Source organism: Gouania willdenowi, chromosome 18 (assembly GCF_900634775.1).
Source record: "Gouania willdenowi chromosome 18, fGouWil2.1, whole genome shotgun sequence".
Classification (NCBI taxonomy): domain Eukaryota; kingdom Metazoa; phylum Chordata; class Actinopteri; order Blenniiformes; family Gobiesocidae; genus Gouania; species Gouania willdenowi.
Window position 1 is genome coordinate 25,840,947 of NC_041061.1, and position 20,984 is coordinate 25,861,930.

At 39.8% G+C, this 20,984-nt stretch overlaps 1 protein-coding gene across 3 annotated transcripts; it reads right to left on the reverse strand.

Annotated features, from left to right (window-relative positions):
- Positions 1-754: 754 nt before the first annotated feature.
- cd99l2 (CD99 molecule-like 2) lies at positions 755-20,701 on the reverse strand. Of its 3 annotated transcripts, none has more exons than XM_028473855.1 (10): positions 20,515-20,701; positions 15,597-15,641; positions 14,454-14,501; positions 14,137-14,232; positions 9,238-9,318; positions 7,962-8,030; positions 7,829-7,879; positions 7,624-7,743; positions 3,983-4,048; positions 755-2,763 (listed from the first exon to the last, which is right to left on the reverse strand). In XM_028473855.1, exons 1-10 carry the CDS (start codon positions 20,573-20,575, stop codon positions 2,702-2,704), a joined length of 699 nt encoding a protein of 232 aa, XP_028329656.1. In that variant the 5' UTR covers positions 20,576-20,701; the 3' UTR covers positions 755-2,701. The 3 variants fall into 3 exon arrangements, with proteins under 3 accessions (XP_028329656.1, XP_028329655.1, XP_028329658.1); XM_028473854.1 differs by having other exon boundaries at positions 14,454-14,504; XM_028473857.1 differs by lacking the exon at positions 9,238-9,318 and having other exon boundaries at positions 14,454-14,504.
- Positions 20,702-20,984: the final 283 nt, after the last annotated feature.

Consider the following 20,984-nt stretch of genomic DNA (forward strand, 5'->3'; position numbering starts at 1 on the left):
CTTACACACAGTAAAAACATCAAAGCACCCACAACACAATCCTAAAGCTAACAATGCTCACATCATCTACACATCTAAAAGCCATGTACGGGTTATTCATCAGCATCAGTCACTAAATCGCCTCCTTCCTTCCTCACACAATTCATTGTCTCTTATTCCCACGAAGCCTAAAATAAGGATCAACCTTAGACGTGTGCAGTCTGGCATCAAAAATGAGAGAAACAATATTTAGACTTAGAACACTCAAAGTCCTCATGTTGGTATGAGCGAAGTCCCTCTTTGGGCACTTTCTCCATTTGCTGCATTAAAACACATAGAAAACAGTGCATGAGGGGCGGTGTTTAGCTCAGTGGGTAGAGCGCCCGCCCCATGTACAGAGGCTATAGTTCCTCACCTGCAGCGGGTCCAGGTTCGATTCCCGGCCTGTGACCCTTTCCTGCGTGTCATTCCCTGCTCTCTCTGACCCCCTTTCCTGTCAAGCAACTGTCATATAAAGGCCACTAGAGCCAAAAAAATCCTTTAAAAAAAAAAAAAAAAAAAAAAAAAAAAAGAAAACAGTGCATGTAACCCTAATGAAAAGGTGCTTCATATCTGTGAGAGCTCCCACAGTGACAATCATGGAGATAAAGCACATACTGCCCTCTTGTGGTGGGGCAGAAACTTTGGTGAGAGGAGCTTTTCATACAGGATGACTGGAACACACTCGTCTGTTGGGCTGGCTTTACGAGCTTCTGCTTTTTACATTTGTGTTTGGGGCCTTTCTTAAGATGCAGGCAGACAGCCATGGGGGACATTGTCACTTCCACACACGCATGCACTAATAGAAGCAGACAACATCAGCTCTATGTCTGTCACAGGCCGTTTCCAGCAGCAGCAGTTTAAAGGACAGAAGAGAAGCAAACAAGCTTTGTTTATGTCCATGAAGTCCCTTCTATGACTGATTTATTGTGGATATTATTTCCCCCAAACACAGTCATTGAAGTCAGAGAATCTGGCTATTTACATGACAAATGTTTGGATGCCTTAATGCAAAAAGATCCAAATCTGAATAAGGCATATTTGTACACTGCGTTGGGGGAAACGATCAAAGCATTACCTGCAGAAGCTCCACCACCATGAGTCGATCCCTCTTCTTACACACTAATAGTGAAGTGCTTTAAAGGCAAAAACATGCACAAAGGGCTCGACAGACGCACCCTGGATTACTAATCAAAGAGCTACATCAAATCCTTCCATTGTAGGCACCATCAGTACCACAGCAAGTGCAAACTACTGCTACCACGTACAGAAAGTACACCAAGTAGGATTAATGATAAGGAAGTGTTCATTCCATCAGGTTCTACTGGTATCAGTGCTACAACGATCTGCTCCACTGCACATTCACCAAAGGAACATAAAGAACCTCACACTGATCCACTCCAACACTCATTACACTTCTGAACAATAAACATTCAATGATTCAAACCGTACAAATCATCCTGTTGACTCTGAACCAATCAAACTAAAGGATTCAGCAGCTGATGCACATGCATACCATAAAATGCCAAATATTAAATAATAGCCGATGTGCAGCAATGGTTGGGGTCAGGCAATTTTAGGCAATATTAGGCAATTATGAGCAACAAGCTGAGTGTCGGAAGATGAACAAAAGTGGCATTCTAATGTGCATTTGAGTTGAGAAGGTGCTTTATGTCACTGAGCTAATTATCACATTGAGATGTCACCTGTAGCTTCACTAATTAACTAAGACAGTCACCTGTGTGTAAGACAGCAGGTGTTAGCGTTTAAAGGCAGATTTCAAATGGCTGTCAAATATTATCAAGACAAAAAGAAAAATACACAAATTGTATCCATTCAGCATGGGGATGTGGGTCATTTGTTATAAACAATGCATTATTGTATAAGTGAAAAACTGAATCCTATTGTTAGCATGAGAGCAAAATGAAAAATGATGTTAAAAAAAAAAAAAAAAAAAAAATTCAGTTTTTGAGATAAAATTATTTTTCCAAACATCATCTACCATGACTCCAAAAAATTTTCATGTATGGAAAATGTATTTATCATGAATAATTTGGAAGTTTATGTTTACAGCACCATTTGCAGTCGCATTTTGATGCACTGTACGCTGAATATCTAATAAATCTGTGTGGATGGTTTGTGTAGGACAGTCTGAAGATGAGATGTAGCAAGTATGGTGAAGGAGATAAGTTTCACAGTTTTTTTATATATATATATATAAAACAGGGTAATGGACTTCATAATTTGCAATGGATTTAAATGTAGAAAAGTTTCTTCAGTGTTGGGTGAAAGTAGCACATCTGCAGCACACATGGTTGATTTGTTGTGAATTTTCATCATCAGGCAGGTTAGTTTCACACTAATGATGTGTTGATGCAACAGTTTAAAATCCACTGAGAAGTCAAAGCTGCTTTCTGACCAGCTGACATTGAACAGTCTGAGTGTTTGATGTGTATGTATATAAAGCTGCAGCTGCCACTCTGTCCCACAGTGAAGATGAACGCCAATGAAAATATTAAAAACAATAAAATATTAAGTACATTTAGTCAGGCATTTAAAACCTGATACAAACATCAAAAACTAAAACTACAAACACAGGTTCACATTGTGTTTAGAAAAAAAGACAGGCCTTGAGCAGGAACTCTGATGTGATGGTGGCCATGTTGGTGTGGTGGAACGTGTGCTACACAGCGTTCTCCTCGGTTTGTGGCTCAGCGTTGGGAGGCTCCAGCAGTGTCTGTTGGACTGGAGAGACAAAAGTGGACATTCTGTAATACTGGGATCTGTGGTATCATTACAAAAGTCAAAATATTGCATTTTACACTAATGAGTATTTGTTACATACTGTACTCATCAGAAAACGTGAATTTCCAATAATATGAACAGTAACAGCAGCCCGCCTGCTGCACGTTCTGATTGGCTGAATCACTTAAATGGCCAATAGAGTGCAGCCTATGTCCTGGTGTAGCCCGGTTGTGGACACACCGGGAATATTGTAAAGCTCTTGGATTGACGGTGTCCAAAATAAATGAATGAATCACTTTAACAAAAGTCACTACTGTGCGTCACATGCTTCAGGCAGTTTTACATACGTTAGAAAATAGAACATTAATTGGGTCAATTTTATCCATCAATCATCAGTCAGTAGCCTGGCCGACTATTCAATCAGCCTATAATGTCAAACAGATGTATTAACCTTTTTTAAGTAATGATTACAACATTTTCAACACTTGAATAAGTTAGTGTTCCTTAGCCTTTATTAGAGGTAAGGAACTCTGCTAGCTTCATCAGTGCATTTACCAAACCCTTAAAAACGGCATTGTCCGCAACCATAATTCCTACATTTATACTGACAGAGTGCATGGATGCGTTGGACGTGTTACATTGAGGTGAGTCAGCACAAAAAGGAAAGAGATGCCAGTGGAGTGACAGTATGTGATCATCCTAGTGCCATGACTGAACACCGGCCCACTGGGAATTGTCCAGATCTTCTGAATCAGGCAGTCCAAGGACGCCCTGAGACTGACTCACAGAACCAATGGGGTTACATCGAAAATTTACATTTAGCCTGTTTTAAATGAATCTTCTTAACAATGTATTCCTGAAATACAGTTTGCACAAGTTCACTTTTTCTTATTCTATTTATCAGTGGCTTTACAGTCCTTATTTTGACAGTGAGACTAATTAAAGTTCCTTTTTTAAATACTAGTAGTGTTCTGCTTCTTTGTCTCCAATCACATTTTGGGTATTTACGTACAGTAAATGTGGTAATCAATGTTCTTTATTCATATATCGACCGATACAACAGATATCTGCTTTTTAAAAGCCCATAATCGCTAACAGCCCTAAAAATCCTGTTATATAAAATATTAAATACATAGGTTAGACATATAATCTGAAAAGTGTTTGAGGGTGATGATATGTGCTTGGTTGTGAACTTCCAGAGTTCTGTTGGAATGTGTACCTTGTGGTTCTGTAGCCACGACTGCTTCAGGGTTCTCAGCTTTCACCATGTCAGTGTTCAGGCTCTCTGTGCACACACACAAAAACACACACACATCACTGCTTTTTCACAAGACACTAAGAAAGAAACTCAACAGTGGAAGGATGACATTATTTGAATCAGTTGTTGTGATGATTAGACGATTGGTTCAGCAGACAGTTCTAATTCCATATGACAGTGGAATAATGCTAACTGTGAAGAATACAAAGTTGTGACACAATGACGTATACTTTTATCACAATTCAAATCAACATGACAGAGAAAAGCACCTTATCCCTCCATCATCTAACTCAGTGGTTCCCAACCAGGGGTACATGTACCCCTAGGGGTACTTGAACACATTACAGGGGGTACTTGGAAACATTGAATCTTTTTCCAACATGCTGAGTGGTTTTTAATCCTATTACAGACGCTGTACATGCTCATCCAACATCTTTTCCACTCGTTGACAATAAACAGCATTGATGAAATAAACAATATTGTGGCCATAATATCCTACTAAATTGTTACTAACATGTTATGCACGTCTACCTATAAAAGCAAGAAAGATATGCGTGTGTGCGGGTGATTGTGGAGCGAACATCTCTCTGACGTGGTGTCTGTTCGACCTTAAACTTTGTCAAAGGCCTCCACATACCCAAAGTTATTTTACCTAATTTACCTAAACCGCTGCATTGGTACAAACTTTATTTAACAATTCATCATGCGCATGTCCCATAGAATTAAACAAGACAGAATTAACACTACAGAGTTTGTACATCCAACCTTCAAATACATACTCATTTGGCCATAATTGACCACTCCCACATGAATACATACTTCAGACGGGCATTGTACTAGTTACTAAAAATTGAGGTAAATATATTCTCTGATATACAATTGTAATGCACAAAATTTATATTTAGTTTGCGTTAAACATACAGGTTGACATTCTCAAGCTGCAGGAGATTTCAGAGGCCAACATGTTAACAACATGTAAATAAAACAAGAAAGATTACTCAGTTGGAGTGATGAAGGGGGTCTCCTAATCTGAAGAGAGGCCTCAGGGTACATGAGACAGAAAAAAAACACTGATCTAACTCATTACTATAAACCCACCATCTTACATTCTGCCACAAATAGCTTCCATAGAAACCCATAGTGCTGATTTTGAAAGGATCTATTGTTGTGCTTTAAATGTAGAGCTGCACAATCACCCACTGTCCTCCTACCACTACACATTTCAGTGTCCACATCACTACTCAGAAACAGTGCTCAGTTTGTTGACTCATATTATCGTCCACTAATTTTGTTTAAACAAAAAGAAAAGAAATGTGAATGAAATGTTGTCAAAATATATCCATAAATAAAAACTAAACTATGATGCTCACATGGGTCAAAATCCAATCAGAACTAACTTTGTTTTTACAAAGTATTCCATCAAAACTACTTTTGTTGTGTGGAAGGCAGGACAAGTTGCTAAGTGATCCCATAGGAAGTAATCTGATTGTGTTTGAGAATGTAACCAGACTTTTATTCAGAGGTGGAAGGAGTACTGAAATAATCGACTCAAGTAAAAGTACCACGACTTGGTTTAAAACCTACTCAAGTACAAGAAAAAGTACTGGTCTAAAAATGTACTCAAGTCAAAGTAAAAAGTAGCTTGTTTAAAATGAACTCAGTAACAGGGTCGGGTTCTACTGTCTAAAAAGTACAACAAAACGTAAATATTAAACTTACTGAAGTTGTATTAAAGAATCAGAAATGACTGATGTATTTACAGCTATTTAAATTGTAGAAAGTATGTCTCTACTACAGTTAATATCACATTTCTATTAAATGAACAGTTCAGGCAAACTGTGATAATCCCACAGAGACAACTTGAATGTTTACATAGTCGATCGTTTTGGAGACTGTATTAAGTTCATCTTTGCATTCAAACAGGCGGTGATTTTAATGGGGCAGACATTTTTTCAGCCAATATTTAGCAATATACAATGTATTGATTTTGAAAATTACTACAAAAAGTACAAGTACCCAAAAATTATACTCAATTACAGTAACACAAGTAAAATTTCCACCTTTTCTTTGATTGAAATAGTCCTGATACATTTTGAGGAAAACTCTCATAAACCCTCCTCATAGATCAGAGATGAGCAACTTTTGTCACACATGTGATTGTATTTGATCTGAGGGTCACATTATCAACATTCATGTCAGCATTCAGAATAATGACCAATGACAATTTATTGCATTTCTGTTCTCATTTTGTGCCTTATTTTTTTTGTTTTGTATATTTTTCAGTTACTGTGTATTTTTGGAGTCATTTTGTTTTTTTTGGGGGGGATCATTTCGTGCGTTTACTTTAGGGGCCGCACAAAATTAGTTTGAGGGCATACCGTTCCATCCCTACTACATCTGTCCCAAACAAGCATGTATTTCCAAATACAGGAGACATAGTTAATGTCCAAGGATCTCAACTGCAGCCAGAAAATGTAGCCACGCTAATAAAAATAACATGGCCATATCATAAAGCTGCTTAACCCGATAACTAACTTTGTATTTAATCCAAATGTTTTTCTCATTCACTTCTAATGCCAGTGTGACCCCAAAACTCCCCAAAGGGACAAGTCTGCTGTTTTCATAGATTAAAACTTGTTGACATTGTAGCTTCCACTGAGACACTTGAGTGTTTTCATTGTCTGGCGAAAAAAAAACAACATATCACAGTAAATATGAAGTAAAAACACTTATTTTCTGGATGTATGCTCAGAGTTTAAGTCTGGTTAGTAGGTGGATGGAGACCACTGAGAATTCCAGGTGCCACAGTGGGGGACAGTCGATCCAGTGGTATCTGTCTTTGTGTCCTTGGGCAAGGCACGTCACCCACATTGCCTGGTATGAACGTGTGTGAGTGAGTGTTGGTGGTGGTCAGAGGGGCCGATGGTGCACCATGGCAGCTGTGGCTACAATAGTAGTTTACCACCACTAGGTATGGAGTGAAAAAATAATGCCTTAATTCTGTAAAGTGCTTTGAGTGTCTATGATAAAGCGCTATAAAAAATCCAATGCATATTATTTTATATTATTAAATAAAAGTTATTTTTCCAACTACATTTTTTTCTTTTTCCCTGATTCAAAATATTGTATCATAACCATGGGCCTTTTATGGTCTATGGCAGTGATTCTATACTGGTGGGTCGGGACCCAAAAGTGGGTCGCGGACCTTTACTGGGTGGGTCGCAGAAAGCTGGTCAAAAATAAATAAATACTTAATGTCTCATGTTGGACTCTTATTTTGAAAGAAACTTTTTTTGACAGGAATGCTGTGAAATGCATGTTTCACAGGAAAATATTAAGATTCATGTTTTAAAAAAGATTATAAGTGTGTTTTCAACTAATTTTGATTGGTTGACTTCTAACAGAATGTGGGTCGCGATTTAATGATTGTGGCAAAATGTGGGCCCCAGGGTTAGACCAGTTGAGAACCACTGGTCTATGGTATTGTGAACTCTGTCTATTGTCCCAGCCATAATACCAAACCATGAGGACAAATGCAGGTCTACAGTTGGTGTTTCTAACCCACTGAGTTGAATCCCTGTAAAGAGCAGTGTTTGACTCACGCTGTATGCCGAAGCACAGCTTCTTCTTCTGGTAGGAGATGTAGCTGCTGACTGCACCCACTAGCGCCATGGCAACCGCACTAACAATCCCAGCGATGGTGCCAACCTCTGCTTTGGTCTCTGGGGAAAAACAAACGGATCCAGATGGCTGTGTCGCAGGGGGCTCACAGGCGCACACACACATCTAAAGTTCACAGGAACTCACCAGTGTTGTCGTCGTACTGGTTAATCTGATCATCACCACTGGGGCGCCCTCCTGTGGAAGCACAGCGCTTGCATGTTCCCGTGATATAAAAAGGCATTTCATTGGTTGGAAAAGTGCAGACTTTACATTTTACCTTTGCCTTTGTCGGGTTTGTAGCTGTCATCTTTGCCTACATCGATCAGATCAAGGTCTGAAAATCCCCCTGAGACAAGATGTTCAGAATGAGCATGTGACATACATACATCCATCAAATACAAGCATGAACTGAGTTCACCAGGTTTTACCAATGCACTTTAGAAACCTCATTGGGTATTCAATGTTCCACCAGCTGCTTTTAGCATTCAGTTACTCTGCATAGCTTTGAGCCACATCTTTAATTTACTTCTCCCAATCCAGGTTTCAGAACAGCTTCACCTGAAGCTTCGTACTGTTTTAGCAGCTGCTATTCCACATTATACACTTACTGATTGACTTTGTTGGTAAATACCGTGGCTTACTCAAGTTGCAGTTGTACCTTTAGCAGATGAAAACAAGGTGACAGAAGAGTACGGCTGTGAGTTGAAAACAATGAGCATGTCTCATTTAGAACGAAAGCCTTCTCAGCTTTCCTACCAATGACAGTGGCCTCACATTCTGCATGGTTGAAATCATCATACAATGGTCTTTTTTCTCTCTTTGTGGTGATACTGTCTTTCCATGTTGCATTGCTGAAAAACATAAATCACTAGAATCACAGCTGTCCAACTGTCTGACTGAAGTAGAACAGTTCTCTTCTTTTCTCTTCTATTCGTTATCCTCAGTGTAGAGGATAACGAATACACTGCAATCAATTGCAATCTAGGATCTAATCTGAGGCATCACAATAAAGAAGAAAAAAGCCAAGCTCAGAATAGATACTAAATGGTAAATGGTAAATGGACTTGATTTTATATAGCGCTTTATCACCACATTGAAGCAGTCTCAAAGCACTTTACATATCAGCTCATTCAACCAATCACTCTCACATTCACACACCAGTGGGACAGGACGGCCATGCAAGGTGCTAGTCGACCACTGGGAGCAACTTAGGGTTCAGTGTCTTGCCCAAGGACACTTCGACACATAGTCAGGTACTGGGATCGAACCCCCAACCTCTCGATCAGAAGACGACCCACTACCACCTGAGCCACGGTCGCCCACAGATACTACCTCACAGATGATGTTATCATTCTTTAAAGCCCTAATGTGTGGGGAAAAATATTTTATCCAAAAGTATTCACCACTAGACAATAACATCTTCATTTTCCAAACTCTACACATTATGGCTTTAAATGAAGATGAAACTGAGAGTGATCAATCATCTCCCCACTGAGTCGTTTGACTTCGAAGAGTGAAAAAGGTAACCAGCGCTGTGAGAGACTCCCACCCACCTCCCTGACCCTTGTTCTTATCCTTGCCACCAAAGTCATTGTTGGGGTCCAAGGCATCAGCCAGGTTAAAGTCATCAGCTGCTGTAGGGGTCAAAAGGTTTGTGATCAATGTCACTGCAAAGTAAAAGCATCAAAGCATCAGTGTGGAAGAAAAGCTAAAGAAAAAGAAAAAACATGCACAAACATAAATATGCATTCAGAGATGTATGAGGAGGTGGCACTACTACAGCTCCAAAGGCTTTAACATCTGGTCAATGAATACAATTAGAGTCAAGGAAATGTAAAGGTACATCTAAATATATTTGCATATCACATTTCATATACTAATATAAATATAGTAGAGAAAAAGAGTGTTTTTAACTTGGAATTAAAAATGTTCACATTGGAGGCTGACTTCAGCTTTGCTTAACAACATAGCTCAGCATAACAACTAAAAGCAGTGTCACCATGTTGGCTGTGAACTCTGGGCTCTACTATCTGACCTGTGTCCATAGATCTGAGAGACCTGCTGGGTCATACCTGACTAACATCTCACTGATGTATTCTGGACCAAACACATTCACAGATGTATACACCAGCAGCAGAACTTTAAAGTCTATTCTGAAGATGACTGAAAGCCAGTGTAAAGACTTTAAAACTGGAGTAATGTGTTTTGACCTCTTGATTCTGGTTCAGACCGAGCTGCAGCGTTCTGATGCTCTTTTGGGGAATTCCTACACCATTACAATAGTCCAGTCCACTGGAGATCAAATCATGGACCAGTTTCTCCAGTTCTTTCTGAGTCTTCTGGAGATGTTCTTTTTGTGGTAGAACATCAACCACCTGTTTTTGTATTTGATTTATTCTGATTCCTGAATGTGAGTCAATCAGAGAACACCAAGGTATGTGACTTGGCTTTTAAAGGGTACCTGTAGTGAAAATGTATATAACAAAAAATGTGTTTAATGTATTACCAATAAACCAAATATGCATACCTTTTTTATAAAAAAAAAAAACATATTAAAATAACTTTTTAGAATGATTTTATGCCGTCGGGCATAAACTATGGAGAGTCGCCATTTTGGAGAGGATATGACACACTTGTGTTCATCGCCCGGCCTGTCGCTTTAAATAACTGATGCATTGTGGGAGGTAGAGGTGCAACAGGTCTGTTTACATTGTGGGAAGTGCAGCCATGTGTAACCTCTACTTTAGTGATAAAAGTGCACCATCAAGGTTGTATGAATGAAGAGGATTAAATATCACCTTCCTCACCACCTACCTGCTTCTTGTATGCGGCCCTGCGCCGACTCAGCATCAGAATTAGCCTAATGAACAGATCTGTTGTTAGCAGCAGAAACAAGGCTGTGTATAAGTGAAAGGATATCTGTTCATGGACGGGAGGATGTGGTGAGGATCACCACCTGAAGAATAGGTAACAGCTTTAGCCTTAACATTTTTTCTCTTGTTGTTATAGCAACCATTAGCTTTACACTCCACCATTTTTCAGAAACTGTAGACCAAGGAAACACTGTTGCCTAGCAACAGCTAACAGAAATCAACGAACGTGCGTCAAATCCTGTGCAAAATGCGACTCCATAGTTGATGCCCGACGCCATAAAATCCTTCTAAAAAGTCCTTTTAAAGGGGACATATCATGCTAAATCCACTTTTTTAGCCCTTAAATGCATTTTGTTGTATATTTAGAGTGTTTAGAAGTACAGAAAAAATCAAATTAGTCTCTTCAGGTGCTCCGTAGATATCTTTATATTCTGTTTTGGTCATATTTTTCAATTTTTCTATTCTCTATTACGTTTTTTGAACTATTACGTCACAGTATTTGCACCGTAACTGCCAAATTAGGACATCGACTCCAGGCCCAACACTTCGAGCAATCCGCCATTTTTATTTCTCGCTTTTATTTTGTAGTCCAAGCTCAAGGATGCCAAAGTTACGAGAGGAGAAATCTAAATGTTCGGTTGTTGGATGTAGTAACCCACACGCTTCATTACACCGTCTCCCAGCATCAGAACCTTTTCGAAGTGCCTGGTTGAGTTTTATTTTTCACGGAAATGTACCCACATCTGTGGGTAAGGTCATTTTTGTGTGAGCTAAGCACTTCAATGATGACTGCTTCTGCAACTTCCGCCAGTATAAAGAAGGATTTGCCAAAAGACTTTGTCTGATTGAGGGTTCAATTCCTTCTATCTTTGGAGACGACAAACAGAGCACTTCGGTAAGCTGTAAATAACGCTAATAAGTGTGATGATAAAACGTCCCTGTCATTGTTTTGTTAGCATTAGCAGTTGCACCGTCTTCAGACTTCATATGTTAGCGCTGTGTGCTCGTTTTAGATCCTTGATGATTTGGCCTACGTGATTTAATTTAAGTCTAAAGTTTTCATTAGTCATTTCATTTTGCCGTTTTTGTCTCTGAAAAGACTATTAAAATGCATTTCGTGACGTTAGCTTGGCGCTAGCGTTAGCTCGGTGCTTGTGTTAGCTCACTTGTTAGGGTTCTGCAGGTTCATCATCATCATTTTCATCTCGCTCCGCTGGGTCCGACTCTGGCTCGAACATGTAAGGCTGGATGGACTAGTCTTCCTTTGTTGACATTTTGTAAAGAACCTCTGAATAAAAAATTTATGCGCCGCTACATAGCCGTATCTCTTCTATCAAACGACAAAAAAAATCTAATATATTTTCATTACAGGTACCCTTTAAGGATCGAGACTGAAGGTAGTCGCTGACAGCAGTCCTCTTTTCCCTGTTACCAAAGATAATCACCTCCATCTTGTCCTGATTTAGTTGAACGACGTTTTCACTCATCCAGCAGTTTATCTTTTCTAAGCAGTTACAAAATCTCTATGGGAGCATCTGAGTTCACAGTGTCAAACGCAGCACTGAGATCCAATAGAATGAGAACAGATACTTTTCCTAAATCAGAGTTCAATCTTATGTCATTGATCACTTTGATAAGAGCAGTTTCTGTGCTGTGACGAGAACCAAAGCCTGACTTGAAATTTATCAAACATTCTGTTGAAGGTTAAGAATTGACTAATTTGGTTGAAGACCACCTTCTCAATGATCTTGGCCATGAAGGCAAGAATTCTGATTGGTCTAAAGTTAGCCAGTATAGAGGCATCCAGTGTTCTCTTTTGTAACAGAGGTTTCACGGCAGCTACATTCAGGGATTTCAGTAACGTGCCTGACTGGAATGAGCAGTTAATTATCTGACACAAATCAGTTACAATTGACTTTACAACAGTTTTAAAGAAGTTTGAAGGTATTGTGCCAGGGCAACACATTGATGGATTCAGCTGCTGAACAGTTTCTTCTATTGTTTCAGGGTTCACTGTTGACTCATCCCTCAGTGGTTGAAGCTGTTAAAGCTTTGTGTTATTTTGCAGGTTTGTGCTGGCGTCTGTACCGGGGAAGCTGTTAGCTGTTCCGGTGGTTGAGGTCGCTGTTGGCCACCTGGTAGGTCTGTCCTGCTATCTGCGGACCGATGGGTGGGTCCGGGGCGCTGCTGTCCTTGCGCCATCTGGAGCTGTGCAGTCCTGTTGGACTGTGGCCGGTTTGTGGACTGGGGTGGGGGGTGGGGGGGGGGCGCCCTCGGGGAGCCTCGCCCTTGGGGGTTCCCGGTCCTGGGGGGGTGCTTTTGGGGTCCGCGGGCTTGGCCGACTGGCTCGACCGGTCCTGGTGGGGGTCTTCTGGGGCGGGTGGTACGGGCTGCGCCCTTGGATGCCTGTGGGTGCCATGCCCTCTGCTTGGTGGGTGCCCTGCGAGGCCAGAGTCTGCGGCTCTGCCACCTCGGGGCTGCGCATGCCACATGCCGTTATGGCGGTCTGGCTGAGCCTTTGGGGGTGGCCTGACTTTAGCAAAAACTAAGGCTCATTGTGCGGGCGGCATCGTTAAAAGGAGATCTTGGGGGGGGGGGGTCAGGGGGTTGGGTGCGGTTGGGGTCGGTGGCGGGGTGCGCTGGATCCTCGGCTCCTTGGGGCTTTCTCGAGCGTGTATGTGGGGGGGGTGGTGGCTGCTTCTTGGCTTGGGATCTTGGGGGCATCTGGGGGCTGTTCGGTCGTGGGGGGGGTGGCCTGGGGCCCCCGTTCTTTCTGCTGGCCTGACTACATCTTCGGGTCCGGGGCAGAGCTTAAGTTTTCAGTAGCGGTTCTTGCACATACATTGTTCTACAATGCACTGGCATGCCTTGGGCTGTGGGATAAAACTCGTACTGGGCTTAACCTTTGACACGTTGATTCCAAATACCTGTTTTATGTATAACCACACACTCCTTCCCTCTGTCCACAGCCACCACCATTATACCTAAGCTTCACACTTGTGTCAACAGACTGGCTCGATTACACAACACAATAAGCACAATATGCACAACTACAACTTCACATCTCACTCTCACTTTAAAATAATCAACTCCTCCCCACCCTTTCCATATCCTACCTTGAGTCTCTCCTCCCTGTTCCTTTCCCCCTCCCCCCCACCCCGGTGTAACACTGCCTTCTCTTTTTATATTTTTCCTTTAATAAATTATTTCTTACCCTTCCTTAGGGAGAGCTGGTGATGGTCACAATTATGAAAAAAAAATAAATTCATTTATTTAATTGCAATAAAAAAAAACATGCATTGCTGTCTTAAAAAGATTGCACTTCTTGTAGTGTTTACCTTTGACAGCATGTGCAGACAAAGAAAAAAGAAAAGAAAAAAAGGCTATTGTGTAAAGGGGGGCATAGGGTAAGCCAATGAGGTCGGCCGTCTTGGAAATTATTTGGCAAACTGAAATTTTGATGCACGGCATTCAATAACATAAGAATAAATAGGAACAACCAAAATAATAAATCGTTAGCTACAGCCAAGGTGCTGGCGTGAGGACAGCTGGAAAGGAAACTGGGAGAGGCAGACTCACCTGGTTTAGTTTTGGGCTTGACTGGAGCTTTGGTGGTTGCAGGGACCTTAGGCACAATCTTGGGTGGGCTTTTGGTGATAGGCGTGGTTAAGGAGTCTTTCCGGATCAAAATTAAAAAAAAAGTTAAACTAACCATGTTCCTATTAAGCCAGATTTGACAAACAACCATTTGATTTTTACAGGATAAAAGTCCAGATTTCCATCATGTTTGTAAAACTGAATGCCGTCTGACATACTGTACATTGTAGCGAACTATAGTCCAAGATGCAAACAGCATAGAGGGCTGGTCCTAATGGTAGCAGTGGTGTGGCACTTACCTCCCCCTGTTGGTACTGTTTGTGCGCCTGGCTTTGTTGTAGGAGCTGCTGCTGGCAAAAGGGGAAGACTAAACATTAACAAATCATCAGCGTATGTTTAAAAATGACTAGTGCTGTCAAACCAATTACATTTTTAATTGCAATTATTCGCTTGTGACCAGAAGACCTCACAAATAAACCTACCACGGTAAATGAGGTTAATTTGATAAATATATCAAATACCATCACAGATTCATTTACTCATCTCCTAACTCACATGTAGTGAGTTGGGAGAAGACTAAACTCACTTGTAGTCCTTTCTGTCTTCCCACAACCTCCAGCCTTTGTCCGACAACCTTTGACCCTTTTTAAACTGCAGGGATTTTAAGCAGAAATCCAGACCAGCCAGGCAGGGATGGCAACAGCCAAATCTATTGTCATCTGAAATGTGGTTGTGGTTGCATTGAAGGGGGGTTCAATAACAAACATACAAAATAAGCCACTATGGCCCGTGATACTTGGCCACTGTTTTATTCAACGCTTTGCACTGGCTCTGATCCAGCAAATAATCAAGTCATTGGAATAAACACAAAAAGCTTTCCCAGCCACGTCCAATTTCTTCACAAATTTTCCAAGTCTCTTGTCTATAATTTGTCATGTTTTTTTAAACCTTTACATTGATGTTACCTTCCCTCAAGCCAGTCCCATCTAAATGATCTTTTAACACTATTGTTGATTTCTTGCACTGAAGACCATATACCGCCCTTTAACTTGAAGTAAAGTGCTACAAGCATTCTCATAGGTCGAGATCGTTTCATAGTCATCCAATCGCCAACCTGTTAAGGCTCTAAACTTCCTGTTGTTTGCAGAAAGATTGGATAATTTTGATTAAACAAATTATAATAAGGTAGCTAACCCCAGCTGAAATAGTCTCAACAGATTTACACGATTCACAGGAATGAACAATTTAAATTTAAATCAGCGGAAACCAGTGGAAAATTGCCATCTATGTATTACTGAAAGGTGAACCTGGATTTCAGTGCAATCTCTTAAAAAATTAAAGGTACTGCATGTGGCACTTGCTGGTCCTGCTTTTTTCTCTTGGAGTGTCCTATGAAAAGAACATTTCATTTTCTAATCATCAAAAAGTTGAATGAAACTCACATGGATCCAGAGCATCAGACAAGTCAAATGGATCCTGGGAGATGACTGTGGAGAACACAACAGAGAGGACATACATGAAAGCTCATCATATAAATTCCAGTTCTCAGACTGATCCAGATGTTGTTGGGTTACACATATGAAAAGTTGTAGCCCGAGCGGGACCAGTGGTCGCTCTTGTTGGTCTGGACTGTTAGGACAGGTCCTCTGGCAGACACAAATCAGAGAAAAAGAAACCCAACAAACAATACAGAATGCAACACTGTCAGCACTGGTAAGGGACTGTAAAATCTATGAACAAGCAGTGCCAGTTCATCGCCTATTACTATAGGTGGCATGATATATCACAATATTCAAAGGTAAGATTAAAAATACTCCACACGTTCTACTACAAATCAGATTGTTGTATTGTGAACTGAAAGTGTATCATTCCAACCCCACTTGCATACATTGATGTTTTGTTGTTGTGGAAACATTAAAGCAATGAAGGATGTATAATGGAACATTCCCACAGATGGAGTGAACTTTATCACCAACTTAAAACTATCAGCTAAACTGATAATGTCCAAGTAGGTAACTTAAAAACGAAAGTCCTTGGCTGTATTTGAAAAGGCACACTCCATACACTACAACCTCAATGTGTATATACTGTCTACTATATACTAGAAGTATGGCTAGGATGATTAGAAGTATACTTTGAAGTTTCCCAAGATGCATTTTGAACCTACAATGACAAAAACCAGAACCACACTGAGGCTAAATATCTCTGTTGATTAACCACTTTTAAAAGTTCTGAAAACATTTTAAGTGAGAAAGTGACCAAGTAGAATATCAACATGTGGTCATTTGATCCATAAAACTTCCTGTGTAGCCAATCAAATACACTGAAGCTAATTTTCACAACTGTACGGTGCAGTTCAGTTTTTACTTGAATTTGATAAAAATTCAGGGTGCCATTCTATTATTTTGTTTCAGTGAACTTTAAGAGATAGCTACAATATTTGTTTTTATATAATAAAAAAATGCTTAAACCTTTTCAACCAAGATTTGTGTCAGAGTTCATTCTACAACGGTCTTTTATTTATCATAGATCAGTGTACAAAAACAAACAGTATACTATATTCAGTCTAATCCCAGGGGTGTTATTCTAAATTTTGACACCAATATGTTTATTTTTACAGCTAATTAATATGGTTCTAAATATCAGTTATCGGTTTCCTTGATGACTAATAATCGGTATAAATGAGTGTGAAATGTTTTTCATTTGAGCAGATAGTGAAATTCAAATTAGCATAGGCCGGAGACTTGGTTTGCGTGGGCGGAGTTACTAATAATTTTAAGACCTTAGTTTGGCTGTTTTCATTCTGACTGCACTTTTTAAAGAACTGCTGGTTACTCTATTGAAGCACTTGTTGGGAAAGAACATTACACAAAGACCAAACCCTGGCTAATTGGCTGACCAGGAATGAACAGCAGATTTATTTGGTTTAAAAAACACCAAAAACTTACGTTTATATCTTTATCCCTCCGGATGTTGGCTTGGACCAGCATCCACCATATTGGCTGTGACCACTCGCTATGCATCATGGGGCGCGTGAGTGTGCGTAGTGTGCCCACCATGTACACTTCAGGCTAATAGTGCGTATAGTGCGCCATTTCGGATACAGCCATAGTGTTTGTGTTCTGAGTGTTTTGCACGCAGGTGTGCTCCATTCCCTGATTAGCTCCTCACTATGTGTCTGAAAACAGAGTGGCTGAAGGATCACTGGCTGCGTCCGAATAGTCCCTCCTATCTCCTTTCCTATCCACTTTTCCATAACCCCGTGGATGACATCATGGGGTTAAGGAAAGGTGTTAGGAGAGGAGTTAGGGAAAGGTGATCACGTTTGTTTTGATAATCAGACGCACTTCCACTAGGTGACGCAATAATGTGACGGTTAGTGACGTCTGCCATAGTGAAAAAAACGAAAATGGACTAAAAGCACATTTATAACACTTGCCCCTGATATATTCTCAAAAATCACACGGTTTGAATGTAAATCAAAGGAAAAGAGGCTACCAGGCTACGAGGACAAAAGTGAAACTAAAAGAATGTCACACTGAGAATCTATCAATCAATCTTTATTTGTATAGCGCCAAATCATAACCAATGGTATCTCAAGACACTTTACAGTAGAGCAGTCTTAAGGACGGACTCTTCATTTTATGGATACACACATATGCATATATACGTATATACACATACATATGTATCCCACACCCAACATAAATTCATCATGGCGGCAAGGAAAACCTTCTGTTAAGCAGCAGGAACCTTGTGTGGATCCCATTCCTATGATGAACAGCCATCCAGAATGGTTGCTCACACTCACCTTCCACTCAGAAATAAAAATTATGTTGAATAAAACATAATGTGGCTAAAAATGTCTCTGAACGACAGAGTGTCTGTTTTATGTCAGTTATAATCTGATAATATGTCGCATATCATAAAATATGGGTTTTAGATCATTTAAAGTTGTTCAAAATTTGTTCCAATATTACTGCAGGTCCCACATAATCATTGGCTGTATCTCAATTCTAAATATGCATACTCCGTACTTGTGAACTCCTGGGTAAGGACTCGTGGGACCAAGTGCGGACTTCGCATACTAGTCGTTTTGGGACAAAGCAAACTTCCTGACATCTTTGTGCACAACAGTGTGGAGTATTGACAGTCCCTATAAATAGGCAATACAGGCAATTTGTCCAAACAAATATAAAGGATCATTTACAAAGGATCAGACAGGTACAGCTGTTGTGGCTGCCTTTTACCACATAGATAGTAATATTAACAAATAAAAGGAAAAGGAAAAACATATTTACAAAATAGTAATAATTAAATATTTAAAAAAATAATAATAGTTCCTATTAATTGTTGAAGGATGAAGTAGATAAATACATTTATTAATTAAATTATTAATGATAATAATTGAAAAACAATAATAAATGAAGAAGAAAAGGAAAAACATTTTTTTCCCAAAATGGTAATAATAAAGAAATCATGTGCGTGTTTGAAGTGCATGCTGGGAAATATACGCACAAGTGTCCTCTGATGCAGGGGATTTACAGCGACTTGCTGAGAAGCGGACTTAAAACTGGAACAGGAATTTGGCCGTGCGTGATGACGTTTCACTTGTCCACAAGTCCGCAAAAGTACACAGAATGAGAAATGTACTTACACCGGATCCTTTCAGATCCTTGCAATGCAGACTACGTCACTTCCTTCACTCGCAATTTTTACGACAGAGCTGCTGGGACGTGATATTTCAATTGTTAAATATTTTAATAGTACATATCTAAATATGACTGTTTTGTGGTGTTTTTAATTGTTAATTTACAGAAGAAAAAAAACAATACATAACATTGACTAACAAAAACCAAACAAAAAATAAGATAAAAACCAAAATAAATTGGAATTCACTCAAAACATAAATTTCTAATTGTTTTTAAATAAACAGGGTTTCAACCTTTTAAATAGTACATGAGGTGCCGTAAAATAGGCCAACCGAATGGAGAAGCGTTTTGCAGCTGCGCGGCACCCGGACACATTTGGTACTTACACTGCTACCTGGGTCCTCTAACACCACACCTCCCCACACCTCACCCTCAGTCACCTCTACTTTATTCCAACATTCCTTTTTTATTGTTCTTTCTGTGGTGGTCAAGCAAAAAATTCCATTGGTCAGCAGGCTTTTGTTTTTTGTGACAAAACTATTCAAGAGATACTTTGCATGTAGCAATTATTATACATTGTAGATGAATCCATCTGTGCAAACCTTTCAGCGAAAAAAATGCTTGTCTTTATAATAACATGCTTTTGTCATAACGTGATTTTATAATGTGCCTTTATAATAACATGTGTCTTTATAACATGTGCCTTTGTCCTGGAGCTCTATACTCTCCATCTCGCTCTCTCAACAGAAACACATTCAGCCTGAATGATTCAGGTAAAAATACTGAAATACTAAACCTTAATGATTAGAGGTAATAATGTGTAATTCAGGAAAAAGTGAAGGGTTTCTTCTTATTTCACGATGGTTTTCCTGATCCTGTTTTTATACAATACTTCACATCTCTCCTAAATTCAGCATGTATACAGATGTGGTGTAAATTATTGGGTGAACCCCCACTATATCACAATGACCCATACTTTGACCAGAGTGGAGCTCTTTTCAATTGGTAGTATTTAATAAAATAATAATAATATAAATACCATAGATTTGAAAAGAAAATATACATAAAGTAGTTTCTGGGCCATGCTGTAAAAAGGGGAGTAAAACCTAGAAGCCTTACATCAAATAATGGGTCAGAAATATAATAATTTATATTCAAGGTCAAAACCTGACCACAAACATAACAGATTAAACAAAATAATAATAATTTTTAAAAAAAAACCTGATCACGGATCATTGCAGTTTTCTTCATTTCATTCAATCAATGTCCGTTCTGAGGCAGGTTGGCAAACACCCAGTTCATTTGGTCATCATGCTCTTAAAGATTTCATTATTTTAGCAGAAAAGCTGAGTAAGTATAACTTTATTTAGGAAATTGGCCACAACATCATAATACCCGATTGGATGGAATTGGAACAGCATTGCAGATAAAGGGCCATTTCTCCTAATAAAGCAACATTCAATATTAAGATCATTTATTGTTCGTTAAACCTTCTAGAATCTTCATGACTCAGTCCGCCACACCTGCTTAACATGTGGGCCAGTTAAATGCTGATCATATTGAACGGAGAGCCTCTCCGCAGTGATTCAATCTTTTGGGCGTGTCATAGAATAGAATGGGTTTGGAACCCGTTGTTCTCGTGCCTGCAGCGGCCCGTGCACCGTTATATCCGGCCTCACACCGATGCGCTGAGGTGTGTGTGCCTTACCGTGCAGCGGCAGCAGCAGCGCCAGCAGAAGACACAAAGCGTTCAAAGAGCAACGGGCCATGCCTCCTGTTCACTCACACCGGCAGAACAACGTGTGTGTGTGTGTGTGTGTGTGTGTGTGTGTTATCCTCAAAGACCGTGAGTAGCTGCGCTGCGTGTGTTAACCGTACCCTATTATAAGTGCCGCATGCAGCGTTCCACTTCCGGTTTCACAACAAAACTCAGCGGAACCTTTTTATTTATTTTTCTGAGCCGAACCTAACGTGTTGACAATAAATCAATATCCTTTTACTAAACAATGACTTTTATAACATGTCTCATGTCAACTTTTTCGAGGCCTATTTTCTGGGACAACCACTTTCAAAACATCTGATTTCAAAATCTAAAAAAAATAAATTAGATTTAAAAAAAAAAAAAAAAAAAGTGAATACACATGAAACAATACTCACATACCAAATACACAAATCACC

What these genes read in the sequence shown, in the direction of transcription:
- cd99l2 (XM_028473854.1), bottom strand. Translation starts at nt 20,575, where the DNA reads ATGGCCCGTTGCTCTTTGAACGCTTTGTGTCTTCTGCTGGCGCTGCTG. An exon ending in GTCTGATGCTCTGGATCCAT is followed by an intron (nt 14,505 to 15,596) that starts GTGAGTTTCATT and finishes CCCTTTTGCCAG; the next exon opens with CAGCAGCTCCTACAACAAAG. An exon ending in GCTGTGCTTCGGCATACAGC is followed by an intron (nt 4,049 to 7,623) that starts GTGAGTCAAACA and finishes GTGTGTGCACAG; the next exon opens with AGAGCCTGAACACTGACATG.